The following is a 17,750-nucleotide window of genomic DNA, read 5'->3' as shown; positions in this document are numbered from 1 at the left end:
TGCCTACAAGTATTGAATGTTGTAGACACAAAATAAAAAATGAATAAATGTTAATTTGTTAAAGTTGGTGCAAGCTAAATAAATTGGTAAGACATAGGGCAACATATGTGTTCCTTGCAGCCATTGGTTCACCTCTGTGTAAGAAAATGGTAGTCTGCAAGGTTCATATGTTTTTAGAAATTACTTTTGAGTAAAATACTGGAAACTGATTCTTAAGCTAGTTAAAATTAACTAGTTAAGTGAAATTAGTATTATTATTATTAGCTCATTTGTTTTTTTTGCTCTCATTTGAATGTGGTTGCAAATAGTGTCACCTGGAAGTTAAAAAGCCTCTTTATCAAAAGGGTTCAACACTTCTTTTTGTTTAATATTGAGATTTTCTGTGAAGAAGAAATTACATATTTTACTATTTTCCTTTCAAATGTTCAAGTTGTTTTTGAATTCCTCAAAAATGCACAAAATTAGTTAGGTCTGATTTTACAGATAAAGAGGATCTGAAATATTTCAGTACATCATTTCGGTCTTCGTTGTTCCAGAATTTGCATTCCTTGTTGGTTTTACTGATATTTGATTGTAATAGCTAGTAGAAACCTCTGACTGCATCCATAGAATGATAAACTACTTCAGGTTGGAAAAAAAATTGAAAAACCTGTCCTCTAACTCCCTATTTAAAGCAGGGCTTTGCTATTCCTCAGTAAATATATCAATGATGAAACATATTTTGGAGAGTAAATCTTTATAGGTATAGATTTCTGTGCTTTCTGTCAGCATTTTTATAATTGTGCAATGCCACCATGTGTTAGCAGGACTAAACATGTCTACAACAGAGTCACCAAAGTGACTGCAATGCCATGTGCAGATACTTAGGCAAGCTGTAAGCCTCTGACTTTCTGTAGATGTAGCAGTGTGCACACAGGAGTGTGGAGCACAGCGTGCCTGGAATTGCAGCAGAGTTCTCTGCTTTGTCTGCTTAGCTGAGTCAGCTGGTAGAAAACCAGTTCAGACACCGGTGTATTACAGTTTAGTCATGCCTGTCAATGGCACTTGTACATTACTTATCACCAGGGTAATGTGCATGTGAATAGATCATGAGTGTATGCATGTATGTGTATATATTACGTATATATATAAATCATGATAGAATATTACTGCAACACAAAAGTCTTTAAATATCTTTCTTTCCTTGGTTTTTTTTTTTTTCCTTAACCAGAGTACCTAAAAGCATTACATTCCTACCTTTTAAAAACTATAGCACATAATTTTATATTAAGTTTCCCTAGAGGTATAGATGAGTGATTTGGTGATTTATCCCGTCACCAGTTTATGTAGACATTTGACAGTGTACTGCTCCTTCCCATTTTCCATTGCAATATTTATGACTCAAATTTAAGTTTGCTTGGTACTAGAAATCTCAGTTGTTTGTAGACATGCTTATCTATGTTATGCTAACAGAGGATCTTGTGTCTGTGACTAAACAGCAAAGTTCCTATAGCTAGTAGAAGAATAACATGTCCAAGGATTGAAATCCAGCAGCCATCCACAGACACTGACAGGTATTGCCTTGTATATTAGCTGGATATTGAAATTATGATAATTAGAAAGTGTATTGTTGTATTTTTCTTGTTCTGTGCTCAGTGCTTCTAGATGAAAAAATATGAAGTAGGAGCTGGATTTTAGTGTACTGTATTCCTACAGCTATTCTATTTTTATTTCTTCAGTTTTTTGTTACGAGAAAAACCTAATACTAAAATTGTGATTGGCATGGTCTCATAGTTTGTACACAGTAAAAAAAAAAATTAACATGGGCTTTCAAATAAATTGTGTTTTCAGTCATTCTGGGGAAAGAAATAACTTCTATTTGTTCTATAAGCTGTTACAATTGGAAACAGCTGTTACTGCTGGAAAATGTTCAGCTTTTATAAAAGGCTTCCTCTATAGATAAGTTTAGATCAATGAGTAAAATCATTTGTTGAAAATTCTTTTTATTTGTTAAGAAAGTAACAAATCTGAAAAATTAAAAATTAGAAATGGTTATTTTCTGCATTGGGAAAAGAGTTAGTGTTTGAAATTTCCAGAATATGAATATAGAACAATGCAGATAAATCAGTAGATCAAATAAAGTGTGGTAGCACCTTTGGTTAGATACTGTACTGTAGTAACTAGAGTTTACAGTGGTACCTAAATACTATGAGATTCTAATTTTAATATTTGATGGGTTTGGAATATAAAGTTAGATTGTGAAAACTCATAAGATTTTCCATGTATTGGTGACTTACAGGGAGCTCAGTCTCATAGGGATAGGTGGGGTTGGCTTAGAAGCAAACACTGCTGTACTCTTTCTTCTGTGTAGGGGAGAGTCAGCTTACAAGACTTGCATACTTTGACAAGGGAATAGACCATCTCACATGCATGTTTTCCTTAGCAAAGGTAGAAGGATGCTATCATAGGCAATACTAAATGAAGGACGTCATTATTTGACATTTCATTAACTGTATTTTCATAATGAAAGGTCTGTTAGCAAAGATAAACAGTGTTAGTGTGCATTAAAATACTATATGGATGTTGAATAGTTTAACTAAGACTATCATATTTACCTCTTTAAAAATTAGGAATTTGTATGATATGATTTATAATGAGAAAAGAGGAAAGTTTCATCTAGATAATTTTTGAGAATGTCTTGGAATGATATCTGAAAATTTAGAGACTTCTGTTTTCAATTTAACTTGCTCTCCATGCTTATGTCTGGATTGTGATATTAATGCATAATTGTATTCAGTGGTAAGGGAGGACCTTCGCTACCCAAGCATCTTGTTGGAATGATAGTTTTTCTTTAAAAGGGATAGTTTTTTTCTGAAGACTGGGATCATATTTTACATGTGTTTACTGCTAAAAGAACAAAAGAATAAGTGAGGATGAAGAATAGACAGTAAAATTATCAGTTGAATTGTTCTTTATATGTGTATGGTGTAAAACAACAAAGTGAAACTTTCAAGTGGAAGAAAGTCCACTTGAAATAGCCCTCCATTTGCTATGGCGCTTTTGAAGAGGATTGCAGCATGTAGCCTGGAACTTGAGAGTGACAACTCAGTTTCATCTCAGGATTTAACTTAGTCTTCCAATCCTGCAGTCTATAAAACAACGGCAGCGCCAAAGCTTCAAAGCAAAATGTTCACTGCCAAAATTCACGCTCTCCTTCACTTCTGGAACCCCTGATTGTTTTTCCACTTAAAGTAAATGCCAACTGCAGATTGTAGCAAACCGAATATTTATATTAGCTGTTGAAGACAAAATTTTTGAGGCCTATATCTGGTAGCATAGTGATTAGCTACACTGGCTCCGTGATGATCCGCAGAATACAAAACCTGCACACTAAGCCATTAGTATTAATTCTAATGGTAAAAATACCTCCCTGCCTTCTAATACGGGAAATGGGTCAGATCCCTAACATCCTAAAAATATTTTTTTATACCTAAAGAGCTTTTTATACCTAACGAGGCCTTAAGAGTAACAAGTGAGAGTCTTAACTTCTTATGAAGTGTTTATGAGAATCATGTGGTTGCTACTCACCTTTTCCTCTCTATGTCTCCTACTGGATGTTGGAAGAAGAGAGAAACAGAAAATTAAATAAAACCTCTTACATATTGCCCAGTCGCTGCTGGGGTGGCCTAGCAGTCCTCCACTCACTGACAAGATAAAGAGTATTCTAGCTATGTGTGTGTAGCAGAACCAAAGAAGAAAGTTTCTGTGGGCTTACTAATTTTCTTAAATATGTGGGTAAACAAGATAGAGGTGGGTTTTCTGGACCTTGGCCATATTCTCTTTTGTAACTTTGTTGAATTTAGGAATATTTTTTCTTGAAATTTGCTTCCATAGTTAAAGAATGTATTCTATGGTCATTTTTTTAACCATCATGCAGGTGGCTGACACTTTTCTCACCTTCCATAGCACTGAAAGCTCTCTTAAACAGTTACATAAACTAAAAAACATTCATATTAAAGCTAAGGTTGTGTTTCTTTGTCTATCAACAATGTAAAAGAAGCGAGACAGTGGATGTTTTTGCTGATGAAGCTTCCCATTCAGAAACAGAGCTGATAGAAGAAGAAGTGAGGTAATTTTGTCATGGTTTTGTGCCAGGCTCATTGTACTTTCCCTCCAATCTTTAGTGCCTCAGCTTATAATTACCATTATGTGTCTCACTGTGGTGTGTTCGCTTGTTAGGAGCTTATAGATATAGGTTCATGGTGTGTGGTATTATTCTGAATCTGTCTGTGGCAATTCCTTCGTTTGCTCTGGGAGTCCAATTATGACCTCATGGAAGGCCTGAAGAGACATTGATTGTAATGGCTGTTTTATAAACCCATACAGCAAAGTTAGTCACTATATTGTTTTCAATGTTCTTTAGAAATAAATGCTGTTACTAACATAAAACTCTTCATAATGAGGCTGTGGTATGTCTCTCTCTTTCTTGATACCGATTAAAATTTGACTTCTTGTTACACTTAATCACCATCCAGCCACTCATTGTATTAACTGACTCCATTGTAAAAGGCATGACTTAGCTAAAGGAAAAGTCCTGAAGGGTACACATTCCCCATTTGTATTCTGTAGCCGTTCAGTTACTCAAGGAGAGCTGAGAGGACTGTGAATTTAAGAAATAACTCCATTAGGGTATGGATTTTACTTTTAAAATGCCTTAATTTATTTTTGGATGTTGCTAGTAAACATTACTCCTTTCAAAGAGACCAATTACATTGTAAAAAAAGGTGGGGCTTGATTATTTTCCGAAAGGAATGGTTTGATTAATTGCCTAATAGTAAAAGACCAGACTGCTCGATCAAGAAATTCTTTTTTGCTCAGTCTAATTTCTCCCCATTGCGTCTCTAATGATAACTTTTTCCACTGCTGTTTTAGTATAGTTCCATAGACTGTGGGTTAGGAGATTTTTTTTTTAATTACAAACCAAACTTTTTCTAGTTGTTGGAACCTTTGCAAGTACTAATGATGCAGGTTTTCATTGGATTACAGTCTGAGCACCACATATGAGTCCACCACTATTGTCCAGTCTATATTTTGACAGACGTTCCGAGTTTAGTAATAATTAACAGTGCTACATGATAATTATAACATCTCAAATGTGGAGTTTCCTACAAACAAGAGTGCTACCTCTAGAGATAATGCAATCTAAAAAAAACCCTACTAATATGAGGGATAATGCAAAATTAAACTGCACGATTAAAATTAAACTGCACGATTAAATGAGTCCTAAGCTTTAGCGAGACTTAATATTATGTCAGCTAGTCTTTTCTTCCCAGGTTGATGTATTAACTGACACAAACCAACATTTTAATGTCAGGAAACAGACTATTGCATGGATAGTCATTACCAAGACATTGGAAACATTTCAGCCCATTTATCAAGAGCAAGTTATATGGAGCAAGTCAAATCATACATGTGTAAAAAACCTGTATGTTATCAAGAAGTTCTATCAGAAAATTTACTCCCCCCAAAAATATACATAACAAAATGATTTGCTCCAAACCAGTGTCATGCAGCATATTTTATAATTAATAGAAAAGTTCATCTGAGCTGCTTTTTGACTAACATTACAGGAATTGTGAAGCAGCAGATAGACAGCCATATCAAAGATCCAGATCAACAGAGCAACGTCCTATGCTAGAGCGGACCAACTCCCGCTCCCGATCCACAGAGCGTCCTGACTCAAACCTCATCAGGTCGATGCCTTCATTAATGACTGGAAGATCTGCCCCTCCTTCACCTGCCTTACCGAGGTGAAACAGCCAAATCAATCAGACTAATCCCCTCCTGCCCCACCAGCTCACCATTTTATTTTCCCAGTAGCTAATTGGTATCGCCTCATTCTTAGCTGATCACTAGTAGCAATAGATACTAACCCTTTCAGTGCCAACACACTATTTATATTCAACTCTGGATATAATGGTGTGGCAGCCATTGCAAATCATTTGCTAGCTGTATTTAACTACATTTGTTTATGATTTCTCATTTATCAGGAATCCTGGATGGTTTCCCACATAAAGCACTTCATAACTATCATATTCTTCTCTTACAGAATGAGAAATTATTTGTGTTCATCAGACATTGCTTATGGAACAGCCATCATAACATCAAATGAAACTATTTTTTTTTTAAAAAAAGTTTCTTTAGATGGACTGTACTAACTTTGTCTATTAATTGTCATTTTAACCACCATTTTCTCTGACTACATTTTACTGTGCCATAGTCTGTATTGTTCCTGTTTGAGTACCCCTGATTGATATTTTGAGGATTGCTATGCATTATTCTTAGCTTAAACATAATACAATAAAAAGATGAGTGCATTTTGTTCTAGTTGATGTTCAGTAAAGCCTCTCCTTATTTTAGAACTGCAGAATACATTATTTGTTTTCTCAAAGTTACAGTTATTAACATCAAATCCCCAGTGAGAGTTAGAGTCAAATATCAGTGTCTTTTCTCAGTTTATTACTTTGTTTAGACAAATCCATGTAATCTCATTGCCACTTAAATGTAATTTAAGCAAATACATGCTGAGTAAAGATCATTGAATTTGACTTGTGGATAAATTTATGTGTATGTGGGTATTATATTCATATGCCCATGAATATGCACACAACATATTTTCTGGCTTGACTGTACGAACAAGTGTCTTATGGATGTTCAGACCTAGTTTGGCTTCTTTTTCATGGAGGGATTTCTGTTTTTAATCAGGTCTTTTTCTGAAATGAGATAATAGTTTCACTCTGGGACTGCAAGGGCCCCAAGTGATGTAAAGCCTACTTAGTTATCAGTTCTTGATGATATTTAAGGATGAATTTGTCATTTAAAGGCTGTGGTTTGTTTTGATATGTGTCTCATAGGTCACATCCTCGATCTGGGTCTGTTCAGACAAGTCCATCAAGTACTCCGGTAGTAGGGCGAAGGGGCAGGCAGTTACCGCAGCTCCCACCCAAGGGGACGTTGGAGAGAAGTAAGTGTGTGGTTTTATCCAAATTACTCATGAAGGTTGGTTATATTTATTATTTTTCTTTTGCCATTAGAGTTGAAATCTATTGAGTTTTTGTGTACAGAATTAGGATTTGACAGTAGTATTGTATTTTGTACTGTGTTTTCTTCTATTATGTTTTAATATCTGCAATACTCTTGGCTGAAATGAATCATCAGCAATACACATGAACCAAGGTGGACTATTAGCATGATCCTGTTCCCTCTGAACTCAATAGGACTTTTGTCATTGACTTCAACAGGCACAGGAAATGATCTTCTGTGTGTTGTTTAGTGATAAAATTCTGGCTCTTTTGGGAGTCAGGAGCATAGTGGATCACTTGTGGGTTCACGTGTAGTGTATTAAAGAACACTAATATAAAACATCTGCTTCTTGAAACAGGAAGAGCAAGAAGAGAGGTAACAATCTTTAAAATGGAAAAGGTCAGAAAGATATTTCGTGATTCATGTTTTACTGGTACTCTGATTGAGCTTATCTTTAATGTCTGTTAAAAGCACTGGTTGATCGAGACATTTTCCAAAATGTTTAGAAACAGGGGTATATAAACACATTTTTGATAGCAAATATATATTCACCTTCATCTTCTAATAATTAGATGTGCTGTGCAAAATCAGTCTAAATGGCCATATACACTCCTTTTTTTAATCCTTCTTAACATGTATATTGTATCTTTTATAAAACTTCTGTTGTTTTTAACCCCTGTGCTTTGGTTCCTTTTTTTGTTTGTTTGTTTGTTTTGTTTTTGTGACTTTCCCTAGACAATGGAGACAAGGAGATAGAATCTTATGAAGGTCTGTACATAAAGAAGGGCTTGTTTTTCACCTGAAAGCCTTTTTCAGAGGCTATGTAGGGAAAAATAAACCCAACTGCAATTGATGTTACTTGATTACACAGATCCAGTTAGAATTATTGTCATAAATATTTAGTCTTTAGTTTTAGACCTGTGGCTCATGAATTGTACAGGGTTCTACATGAAAAAGGTATAAATAATACTGTCTAAATATGATTGTCATTAGAAAAGTACCTAAACATGTACCCTTTTTAAAGACCAAGAATTTATGCTACAGCAAATAAGGGCATTTCAGCTAACCTGTGTATGTATGTACCTTTCCAGGATTAGCAGATATTCAGGCACATGTTTAAATATAGGCATTTGAAGCTATTTGACATGTGTAATGTTAGCCATCCATTTGATCAAAACAATGCTTTTATTGCAAACATATTATAATGTGATACATTTGCTAAATTACAAGGTAATTTTCAAATAATATAGGGAAAAATTTAGTTGAATTAATTATACCTTTCAAAAAGGTATAATATTTTTGCTAAAAATTAAATCCCCTTATATTTTGTAACATTAAAACCATTTAAGTTACTTAATAGCAAGCCACAAGATATCAATTGCAGTCCTTGGTTATTCCACTGAGGATCTTTATGTAGTATTACTGAATCTGTCTCATCAGACTTTTTAATTTAATATTTACAATGTTTACAGTATTTATTTCCATTTTGGAAACAAAAACTCCATGAAAAGAAAGCTTTTGTTTTCTCAGATCACCACCCTAGTATATTAATTTCTTTGTCGTCTTATGTGTTGTGAATTGCTTATATGAAATACAGTCTAGATATGCCAGGAAATAATCACATCTAATCACATAATGTTTATTGTCATTGCTGTATATGCTTTTATGTTTTACCATTCTTCCCTGCTCTTTGCTTAGTATATCTATTTAGACTGTGAGCTCCTTAGAGCAGCAATTGTGAAGTACTGCATATTTTTACTGTGTTTGATTAGAGAGGGTAGCAGTCTTATTTATTATTTACTTCATAGGTTCTATAGAGAGAAATATAATAAATACAATAAAATAATTATTTTTTATAGGAGTGCTAGAATTGTTTGCTCTGGTAAGTACTACTGGGACTTGAGGAACTCTGTTTTTACTTGAAGACTGAGTAATATTTTCCTTTAAGTCTGTCTTTTGAAAAAAAATAGTCTTTTGGAAAATCTGGGTTATGGAAAATTGCCAAATCCAGAGATGCTGAAGTTTTAATGTACAATAAAAGCATCATCAGTGACTCAAGATACAGTAAATAGATAGATTTCATTTTGAATTTACATATATAAAGATGGTAAAACCTGTTAAAAATATATTCCATAGATAAAGTTTTCATACAGAATTCTATACAATTTTCTGTCATGAATTAAGATCTTATATTCTAGTACCAATGAAGTTCTCCTTTGAGGCTTTTTCTCCCCTTCTATAGGATTTTCTACTAATTTTCTTTAAGGGGAGTAATAATTTTCTTTAAAAATAATAGTGCTCTGCAAGAACAGCAGATTACCTAACTTCTGTCAGTGACAAAACGTAATTAAGATTAAAAGCAGTCTTTTTACTGTGGAGAATTGAATTTTACAGGAAGTTATTTTAAGCAAATGAAGTACCAGTTATAAAAACTCAAATGTAATAGAACTGGAAACACTGACTATCGTAGAAGGAGTTTATGTTATTATTTAACAAATAAAGCATCACGTAAATCTGAAAGCTTTGTAGGCATTTGAGCAGATTTTAATGTGTTTTTATATGCCCTTGGATTAATCAAAACGGTTGTGTATTGTTGGGAAAGCCTAAGGACCATACCAGAAAATGTCATTGTCACAGAACAGACCTTTCTGCTCTTATAGAAGCAGAGGCATTTCTATATTGCTTGGAAACAAGGTGTGAAGGTTAACCTTTTTGTATTTTGAAATCAATGATTTTATTGTTGACCAGATTAAGTTAAAATCATACTGAAGAAAAGAATTAATAAAAGATACATTATAGACAAAGAGGAATTTGAAGTCATCTCATTTTTTAAAAAGAGAAAAAGAAAAAAGTAAAAAGTTATCTGTTGTTAACTTCTACAGTAGTCTCATTTAGTTTGCATAGATTTGAATAATCCGTATTTGTTACAGGGTTGAAACTGCATACCTTCTCTTAAAATGTAGTAGAAGAAAAGACAGAACTCAAGTAAAAATAAGGGAGTAATTTGCTGTTGGAGATATTTTTTTGCTATAGTGCAGTACTCAGTGGAATGTGGAATACGGTGTGATTATGGCTGCGTGACTAGAAATGGAAGGGAAGGAATCTGTAGGGGAAAAAATACCCCTGTGGGTAATGGCTTTCCTAATTAGGATTAGAATTAAAATACCTTGATTTGGGTTAGATTTAGTTCCATGAGCTGTGTTATGTAGTTGCATGATTTTGCTCCAGGGCATGTAGGTATCCCCAGAATACTTTATTTCAAAATTCTGAAATAGCCAGAGAGCTTTGTTCATAAGAAATCGAGCTGTGAGTCGCTGCGAAGGACCATTGCTATCTGTAGTGTATTGTCTCATACATACTCTCCCACATACTCTCTAGGAGAACATATTTACCTGTATTGCATTTACAGTCTTTTATCATCACGGTATTTTGCCTAATTCCTTAACTTCCCACTGCTGTGTTGCTTCCAGTGTCAGATTTACCTGTTCAAAAGAAAGACTGAGTATTTATGAAATGCATATAATTATCTTATTTACCCAAGGTATACCATAGCATCTAGGCAGTTTGAGTTTTGCTTTAGCCTTTGTTAGTTTAGTATATTTTCATGTTAGGTGGTTGGAAAGTAGTTCTGAAAAGATGTCTGGGACCACTTAAGTTTTTATTGAATTTTCACTACTGAATCGCCAGAACACTTTTTTTTTCCAGCTGAATATTTGCTTGTATATCTTTAAATTGTGCTAGAGATAGAGCTATCTTGTTTAAATGAACATTTGGAGGAAAACAATTGAAATTGTTTTTAGCATGTGAAATGTTTATTTACTCTTAAGTGTTCTCTATTATTAGCACTACAGACAATAAGTGAATACTGCAATATTTATAGTTCTTAAGGGTTAATGTTATTTTTTTCATTTATATGTGGCTATAATGTATTTCTTTATTCTTACTCGCCTTGGTAGAAGGATGAAATCAATCACTGCTTGTTGCTAATTAAAATGGAACACCATAAAGTGCTCTTGAAAATATTCAGTATTCACCCTTTCAGTTTGTTGTTAATTACTAATCAGAGAGAATTTTTTCCTAATATAGATTTTTCCTTTTCCTCTTAAAAATAAACATAACCCTTTCTTTCTTCATTTCCACAAAAAAATCCCCAAACTCTCCATCCAATCATAAAAACTAGAAATTATGTTAGATAAAGAAATGTAATAAAACCATAAAATATGAAAATAAAGTGCTCAGAAATTTAACAAACAGTAGAGCTCAGTGAGGATTTGCCCTTCTATTTATACTTTATGGAACAGACTTTAATTACACAATCTCATAATAATCTTGTGTCTTGGGAAAGTTATTTCAGAGGCTGTTAAAGCCTGACATTAATGCTGATTAACTGTCCTCTCTTAACTTCAGGTATGGGTGATCTTGTTCCAGAATAAAATTAGCTATGAATGGAATTAACAGGAATACTTGATTAGGTTTAATCAGGGATAGCTAGCAGCCATAAGTCCAGTTTTTATATCTCTCTAAATACAATTCTGAATCTGTAAAAAGAACAATGTCAAGGTACTGTTGTAACTGATGCAGCATGGAGTGTGAGTTACTGAGGCAGTCCAACAATTAGGAAACACAGATACCCCTGACAGAAATGCTGTTTATTTTAAGGGGTTTTATCTTATTCAGAACATTATTTCTTTGTTAAATGAGACATAGTTTTGCAAAATGAAAAGGAATTTTGTTGTGCATTTTCCAATGCCCTACAGTTTGATGGGAGATAGAGAAAGACTATTTTAATGTAATTGCACAGGACCTGTATTAACACTGGTCATAATTCTATCATCCTCTATCAGCTGTGATTTCACGTGTTTTTAAGACTGTATGATATATAGGTACTTTATTTTATAAAAGGTGATTGATCACATGTATATAATATAAGACAGGAGCTTAGATTACCTTCAGCTTGGCTATGAACTTGATGACTTAGTCAAACACAACAGTCTAAGAAATGAAGGCACATAGCTTTGCACCCACCCATTTGTTTGTGTGGACACTTCTGTGGTACTGGCTGTATGATGTTAGACATCTTTGTGCTTGCACAGCATAACTTGCATCATGTGTGCTTGACAGGAAAGTAAAGAGAATAGCTTAGTTAACATCAGTACCAAGGGTTCCTTAGGATACTGCCTGAATCTACCTTGGGTTTTTGACTTCAACAAAGAATTTGCAACAATACAAAAAAACCCTTTGGGTTTTACTTGTGGATGCTTAGTTCACCCTCCTGAGAGGTGGCAGAGACCTCAGCCCCTGAAGAATATTAAAATATCTTATTTGCATTGGTACGATTTCAACAGAAAAATTTGAACAAATTTTACCAAAATGAAGAACTCAAAGTTCTGACCTTTCAAGGAAAGTCATAGTTTATCGTTTTCTCTTGGATTGGCAAAAGGAGGAATTAAACAGCTTTATGAAATTTGAAGATCTTACTATCTAGGTCTGAGACCACAAAGGGCATAAAGAAAAATGACTGAGGAGTCATAAAGCTGTGCTCATAACATCCATTGTTTGTTTATGTTTCAGGGTACCAACATGCCCAAACCACTTTAATTCAATTCTACTGAAATGGATTTTTTTAAAGTCTTAGGCACATCTTCTATACATTTGAGTGTATAGATGATATCCCTGCTGAATATTTTAATTGGGATTTTCAATGTCATGATTTTAATTGGAATTTAAATACCGTGATTTTATCACAGAATTATAGAGCAGAAATCCATGCAGAGGTTAGTTTCCATTGCATTGGCTTTGATTATAGCCTAAATTTCACTCTATTAACAATAACCTGCTAGAACAAGTAGTTTTCAAATTACGATTACATGCTAGCTAAACCTGAAGTCGAGTAATTCGATGAGCTTTTTAATTGCGCATAAGGTTATACAGGTAATGAGAGAACTGAAAAGAATTCTGGGAACAGCGAACACAAAAATCAATAAGTATTCAAAATCTGAACCTTGAAAAACTGCAATGTACTGCATCATGTCAAAACTGTTTAATGAATAACTGACATTTAAATTAAAGCAGGCATTTGGTACACTGGTTGCTCATCTCGACGCTCTTCAGGATCATTAGTGTTGTTACCTTCTTGAGCTTTGTCACAAAAGAAAGTTTGGTTCTTTATTAATGACATAAAAAAACATATTTGTGTTTCTTATAGTTAATGGTATCTTTACTGTTATTTCCAACTATTTCAATGTTCTCTAGTATTTAGATATGCTCTAGGCAACTGTAGATACTGGTGGAAAAGCATCTTCCTTTATGCATTTTAACTACTATGAAATTCAGGTAAAAAGCATATTATCTGGGAAATTGAGGATATTTTTCCAAGCTGGAAAAGCATTTGCATTGTTTCTTCTGCACTTATTAAGGTACCAAGTGTGTCCACTTGTTTATGATTTATACACAATTTAAAATGTGCTGTTTGAGAATGGAGGCTTAGACTTTTATTCCTAGAAAAACTAAAGCAAAGCCAAGCAGAAGATACTTTTAAACCAATTATCTACAATATCTGTCTTTTTTGGTACTTATTGTCTGCTTTCCAGTGCTTCAAAATTTAATAAGAAATTGGCAACAAGGGACAGTAAGGGCTGCGTATGAGCATCATTACTTGCAAAAGGATCTCATTGGAGTAAACTAGAGATATTAATGAGAAATAGCACAAAGATTTATTTAATCTTTGATTCACTAAAAAAATAATATCTGCCACAGACTGAGGGTTTGTATGTTATTGCGGATGTCTTTTGTTTGATGTTTATCTTTTATTTGAACAGCTTGTAACAAAGCATGCATGTTTTTGTCTTGCTTTTTTCCCCCTGTCATACCTTGCTTATACAAATGCAGCAGGAGATGAAGAAAACAAGCGTACTGGAGTTCAGGAGTCAGAGGTCGAGGCAGGTCTGTCTGACCACAAGTGCATATCTCCTCTAGATATGATTTCCCCTGAGCATACAGGGAAGCTTTACCAGCCAGCTTGTCAGTATATTGAAGGAAAAAAACAGTGAATATTTATATCATTTTATGAAATAACAACACAAGCAAGTTCATTGTAGCATAGTTTATTTACCAGTTGTGAATGCTTAAAATAATACAATCTGAAAAAAAAGTCACACGAGTTTTTAACTTTTTTATCCTTCTCTATGAAAGTACTCCGTCACTATGCTTAAGTAACACACTTAACAAATCTGGGTGGACATCTTTTAGATGTGGTGCTCTCTAGTTTGCATTTATTATTTTTACAAACAGGGAAGTAAATACTATTGTGTCATGACATGTTTTTTTTTCTTCACTCGTGTAGGCAAACAGATTATGATGAAAATAGTAGGAAACTGCATTACATGGACATCCTTAGACTATTTTGTATAATGTCCCTCATCCTGCTTGGAAGACAGTTCAGTTGGTAGTGGGATGAAAACTGATAGTTCTCAACTCAAATACCATGTGATTAAAACATAAAATTTTAACTTCTAATTTCAGAAAACACCCCATACACATTCAAATATATGCGGAGATCTAGAGATTTTTTTCAATCATTTTTCTGTTCTTAAGTTTCTTTCTCAAAGGAAGATTCATAAGTGCATAAATTTAACTTTTACATGCATTGTTAATAGGTTACATTCTGTTATCCATGTCAATAAATGTCAAAAGTGGTGGAAGCATGGCGTGAAAAATGATGAGCTGAGCAAGAAACACATTTAGTACTAGCTGGTAGGAAAAATTACTAGCATACATATGTATGCCTAAAATGCTAAATGCTGCTTAAAAGTGTAAGTGCCTGAATCTTGTGCCCTGAACCCCACTCCCATTGTTATTTAAGAGAAGAAAATACAGATTACTATTTTCTTCTATAAAACAAAGTCAGGAATAATTACTGTGAAGGACTCATTATTTGTTCAAAAATCTGGATGCTAGAGTAATTTCAAGATTTGGGAAGTGAAAAGAAGGTTTATTTTTTTTTTAATTGTAGTTCTCACTTAAGCATCCAAAGTGTCCTTTAAGATCTTTGCCTTCCCATTTTTCATTATAGTACAATTTACTTTTTTCTTGCTTTTGTTATGGTTTTGTCACTGTGGTGTTCAGTGGTGTGTGTACTGTGCATTCTTCATTCTGTGTGCTTTGTGATAACTCAAGCATAGTGCATGGAGTTGTGCTCACTTAGCTTACAAAACATTTGTGTGTGCTTATAGTTACACTCTTTGTCATAGTAGCCGTTCCAATTGTTAATCATCATTGTCTATTTTTAATGTTGTAAAGATGAGGAAAAACATCAAACCCCACCTGTTAATGGGCGAAAAGGCAAGTTGATTATGATATTGCTTGTGAATTGTGGGTGCTTTAGAAATTTGACTTATTTTTTGCTGCATGTGTGTGTGTTGCTTCGTTCTTCTAGCTCAAATTAGTAAGTTCACGTACGTTCAATTTCAGTGTGTTGTTTTACTTCCTCTATATAATTATTTTCAACTACGATTTAAAAATATTTCTTGGAATCAAAACCTCCAGATTTTTATATTTTTACAGCTAACTGTATTGCTGAAGTTATAGTTTACACTACATGTGATCATGTTGGCTATTTAAAACTAGGGGGATAGTTTCTGTATTTCTTCTCATTTTGGAATTTGCGGTCTGCCTTGCCCTAAGAGGCCAAGTAGTTTGTAGACATCTGCAAAATTGTCTGCATTGTCTTCCACTTTTTACCAGGTCTATATTCTTTTACATCCTTTGTGTGTATATTTTACAAGTTTGGCACGTTTTAATCTGACTAGCAGAAATGGACCATTTTAATTATCATATGCCGGTAGAGAAAGACTTATGTTATTAGCAATCATTTCTATTGTCTAGTTCGTATTATGTTTGATATCCTCTTCTTTTTGAAATGCTGTAGATATAAGCGTAATTCAAAGCACTGAAATGTTAACATGGAGATTTAGTTTTCTTATCTAAAAAATAGAACAAGAAAGTTGCAATGAACAGCTTACTTTGAAGTTTTATGTGAGTTCATGCTTCTAAATTGCTTTGATTGTTTTGAAGAAATATGTTACTATTTTTCCATGTACTTCTAAAACCATATTACATTTAGACTTTGTCTCATCAATATCTTCTTCCAGTGAACGATGTATAATCTGGACAGTGACTTGGATTTATTAAAATTTGGATATTCATTCTTACACTTCCATCTCTACCAGAAGCCCACATGGGGTACAGACCCAGTTGCACTATTCTGGACTAGTCCTAGCTCTCTACTCCCTAAAACAATTAATTTAGCAGAGAGAATACAGAGCTCAAGAGAGCAGGGATTGAGTTTTGCCTCTTCTACCTCATTCTGTGGGAGGGAAAACAATTTTAATATGTCTTTTATTATCAGGTGTAGACAAGACAGAATGAGGTGCCTTTGCAGAGAGGGTGCCATGTCATGAACCCATCACAGCAATGCATGGGGTCACCTCGCTTACTCTGGTGGCTATGCCAGCATAGTCCTGAATGAATAAAATGCTGGGAGTCTGCTGCTGGAATTGTAACACATGGCAAATTACCAGATAGTTGGTGTCACACTTTTAAGATCTAAATTCCAGTCATAATAAAGTTGTAGACTTTTGCCACTCATTTGACAAGGCTGACAAACCAATAAACTGTGATTTAGTCAGGCTAAAGCTGGTTTTGTTCTCAGTTTATCTTCTACTCCTTCAACAAAACCAATATTTTATAGAATTAATTATAGAACCTGAAAGATGTCCATTGCACAATAAAATAAATTGTACTAACCTGTATTTAAGATAGTTTCTTTTCATATTTTTATTAATTTCTCTAAGGTGTCCATTTCATGCTTTAGAAATTTCTTCTGCAGAGCTCTTTTCTCCAAGAGAATAATCAGTGCCTAATATTTGATTTCAAATATTTCTTACCAAAACCACTATTCCTTTCCAATTTTCCTCAGGTCTTTTGCATTTCTCTTGCATGTATTTTGTATGATATCTTTTGATTATTTGAGTTTGTGAGTGTGGTGGTTTTACCCCCACAAAAATCCAGTCTCCAAGCTTCCCCCCACCTTCCCACAATTTACCTCAACACCAAAGAGAAATTTTCAGGCAGGCACACACCTCTGTATCGGGGAAGGGAAATATATACATTTATTCCTATACAAATAAATACTGTACAAACTAAAAGAAACTATATATATACAATATTAACACACTTCTACCATCCCTTGAGCCCCTCCCTCAATCAGTTCAGGGGAAAACCCTCAGGCTGATAGGTAAACAGTCTTTCTCTCATTGGGGTATCAGGGAGAAGGGTTTCGCTGATCACTCCCCACCAACCTCCAGCTCTTTTCTGAGGTCTTTTCTTCCTCACAAAGTCCAAGAAGATAGCTCTGAGTCCGTCCTCCTTGGTTCTGTGCCAATCTCTGCTGTGTGACTCTCCCTCCGTTCCGTAGCTGCTGCAGTTCAGCTCAGCTTGTCACGTCCATGTGTCCCGGGAATCATTCCTCCTCCCTCAGTTTTCGGCTGCCCCCAGCCAAACTTCTGCAGGGCACCCTCCAAGCCTCTCTCTGGCCCGTCTCCAATTTTGCCTGGAGTTTTTTCTCCTGGCACCGAGCTGCCTTCTCAGCCTATCCTCTTTGGCTCAGCTTCAAAATACTAAGCCTTACA

At 34.5% G+C, this 17,750-nt stretch overlaps 1 protein-coding gene across 28 annotated transcripts in view; it reads left to right on the top strand.

Annotated features, from left to right (window-relative positions):
- The window catches only part of RIMS2 (regulating synaptic membrane exocytosis 2), a 388,249-nt gene that overhangs the window by 245,880 nt on the left and 124,619 nt on the right, over positions 1 to 17,750 (top strand). For 16 of the 28 annotated variants that reach the window (XM_018077725.3, XM_029959221.1, XM_029959226.1 and 13 more), the window contains 3 exons: positions 5,610 to 5,789; positions 6,894 to 7,003; positions 7,798 to 7,830. In XM_018077725.3, the coding sequence (XP_017933214.1) occupies positions 5,610 to 5,789; positions 6,894 to 7,003; positions 7,798 to 7,830 (323 nt within the window). Of the gene's footprint in view, positions 1 to 4,036; positions 4,109 to 5,609; positions 5,790 to 6,893; positions 7,004 to 7,797; positions 7,831 to 17,750 lie in introns of all 28 variants that reach the window. The other 12 variants (XM_029959232.1, XM_029959230.1, XM_029959225.1 and 9 more) reach the window with 4 other exon arrangements.

This window comes from Manacus vitellinus, unplaced genomic scaffold (assembly GCF_001715985.3).
Source record: "Manacus vitellinus isolate BGI_N305 unplaced genomic scaffold, ASM171598v3 scaffold_1_pilon, whole genome shotgun sequence".
Classification (NCBI taxonomy): domain Eukaryota; kingdom Metazoa; phylum Chordata; class Aves; order Passeriformes; family Pipridae; genus Manacus; species Manacus vitellinus.
The sequence above is the reverse complement of the archived record's forward strand: the minus strand, read 5'-3'. Positions and strand labels throughout refer to the sequence as shown.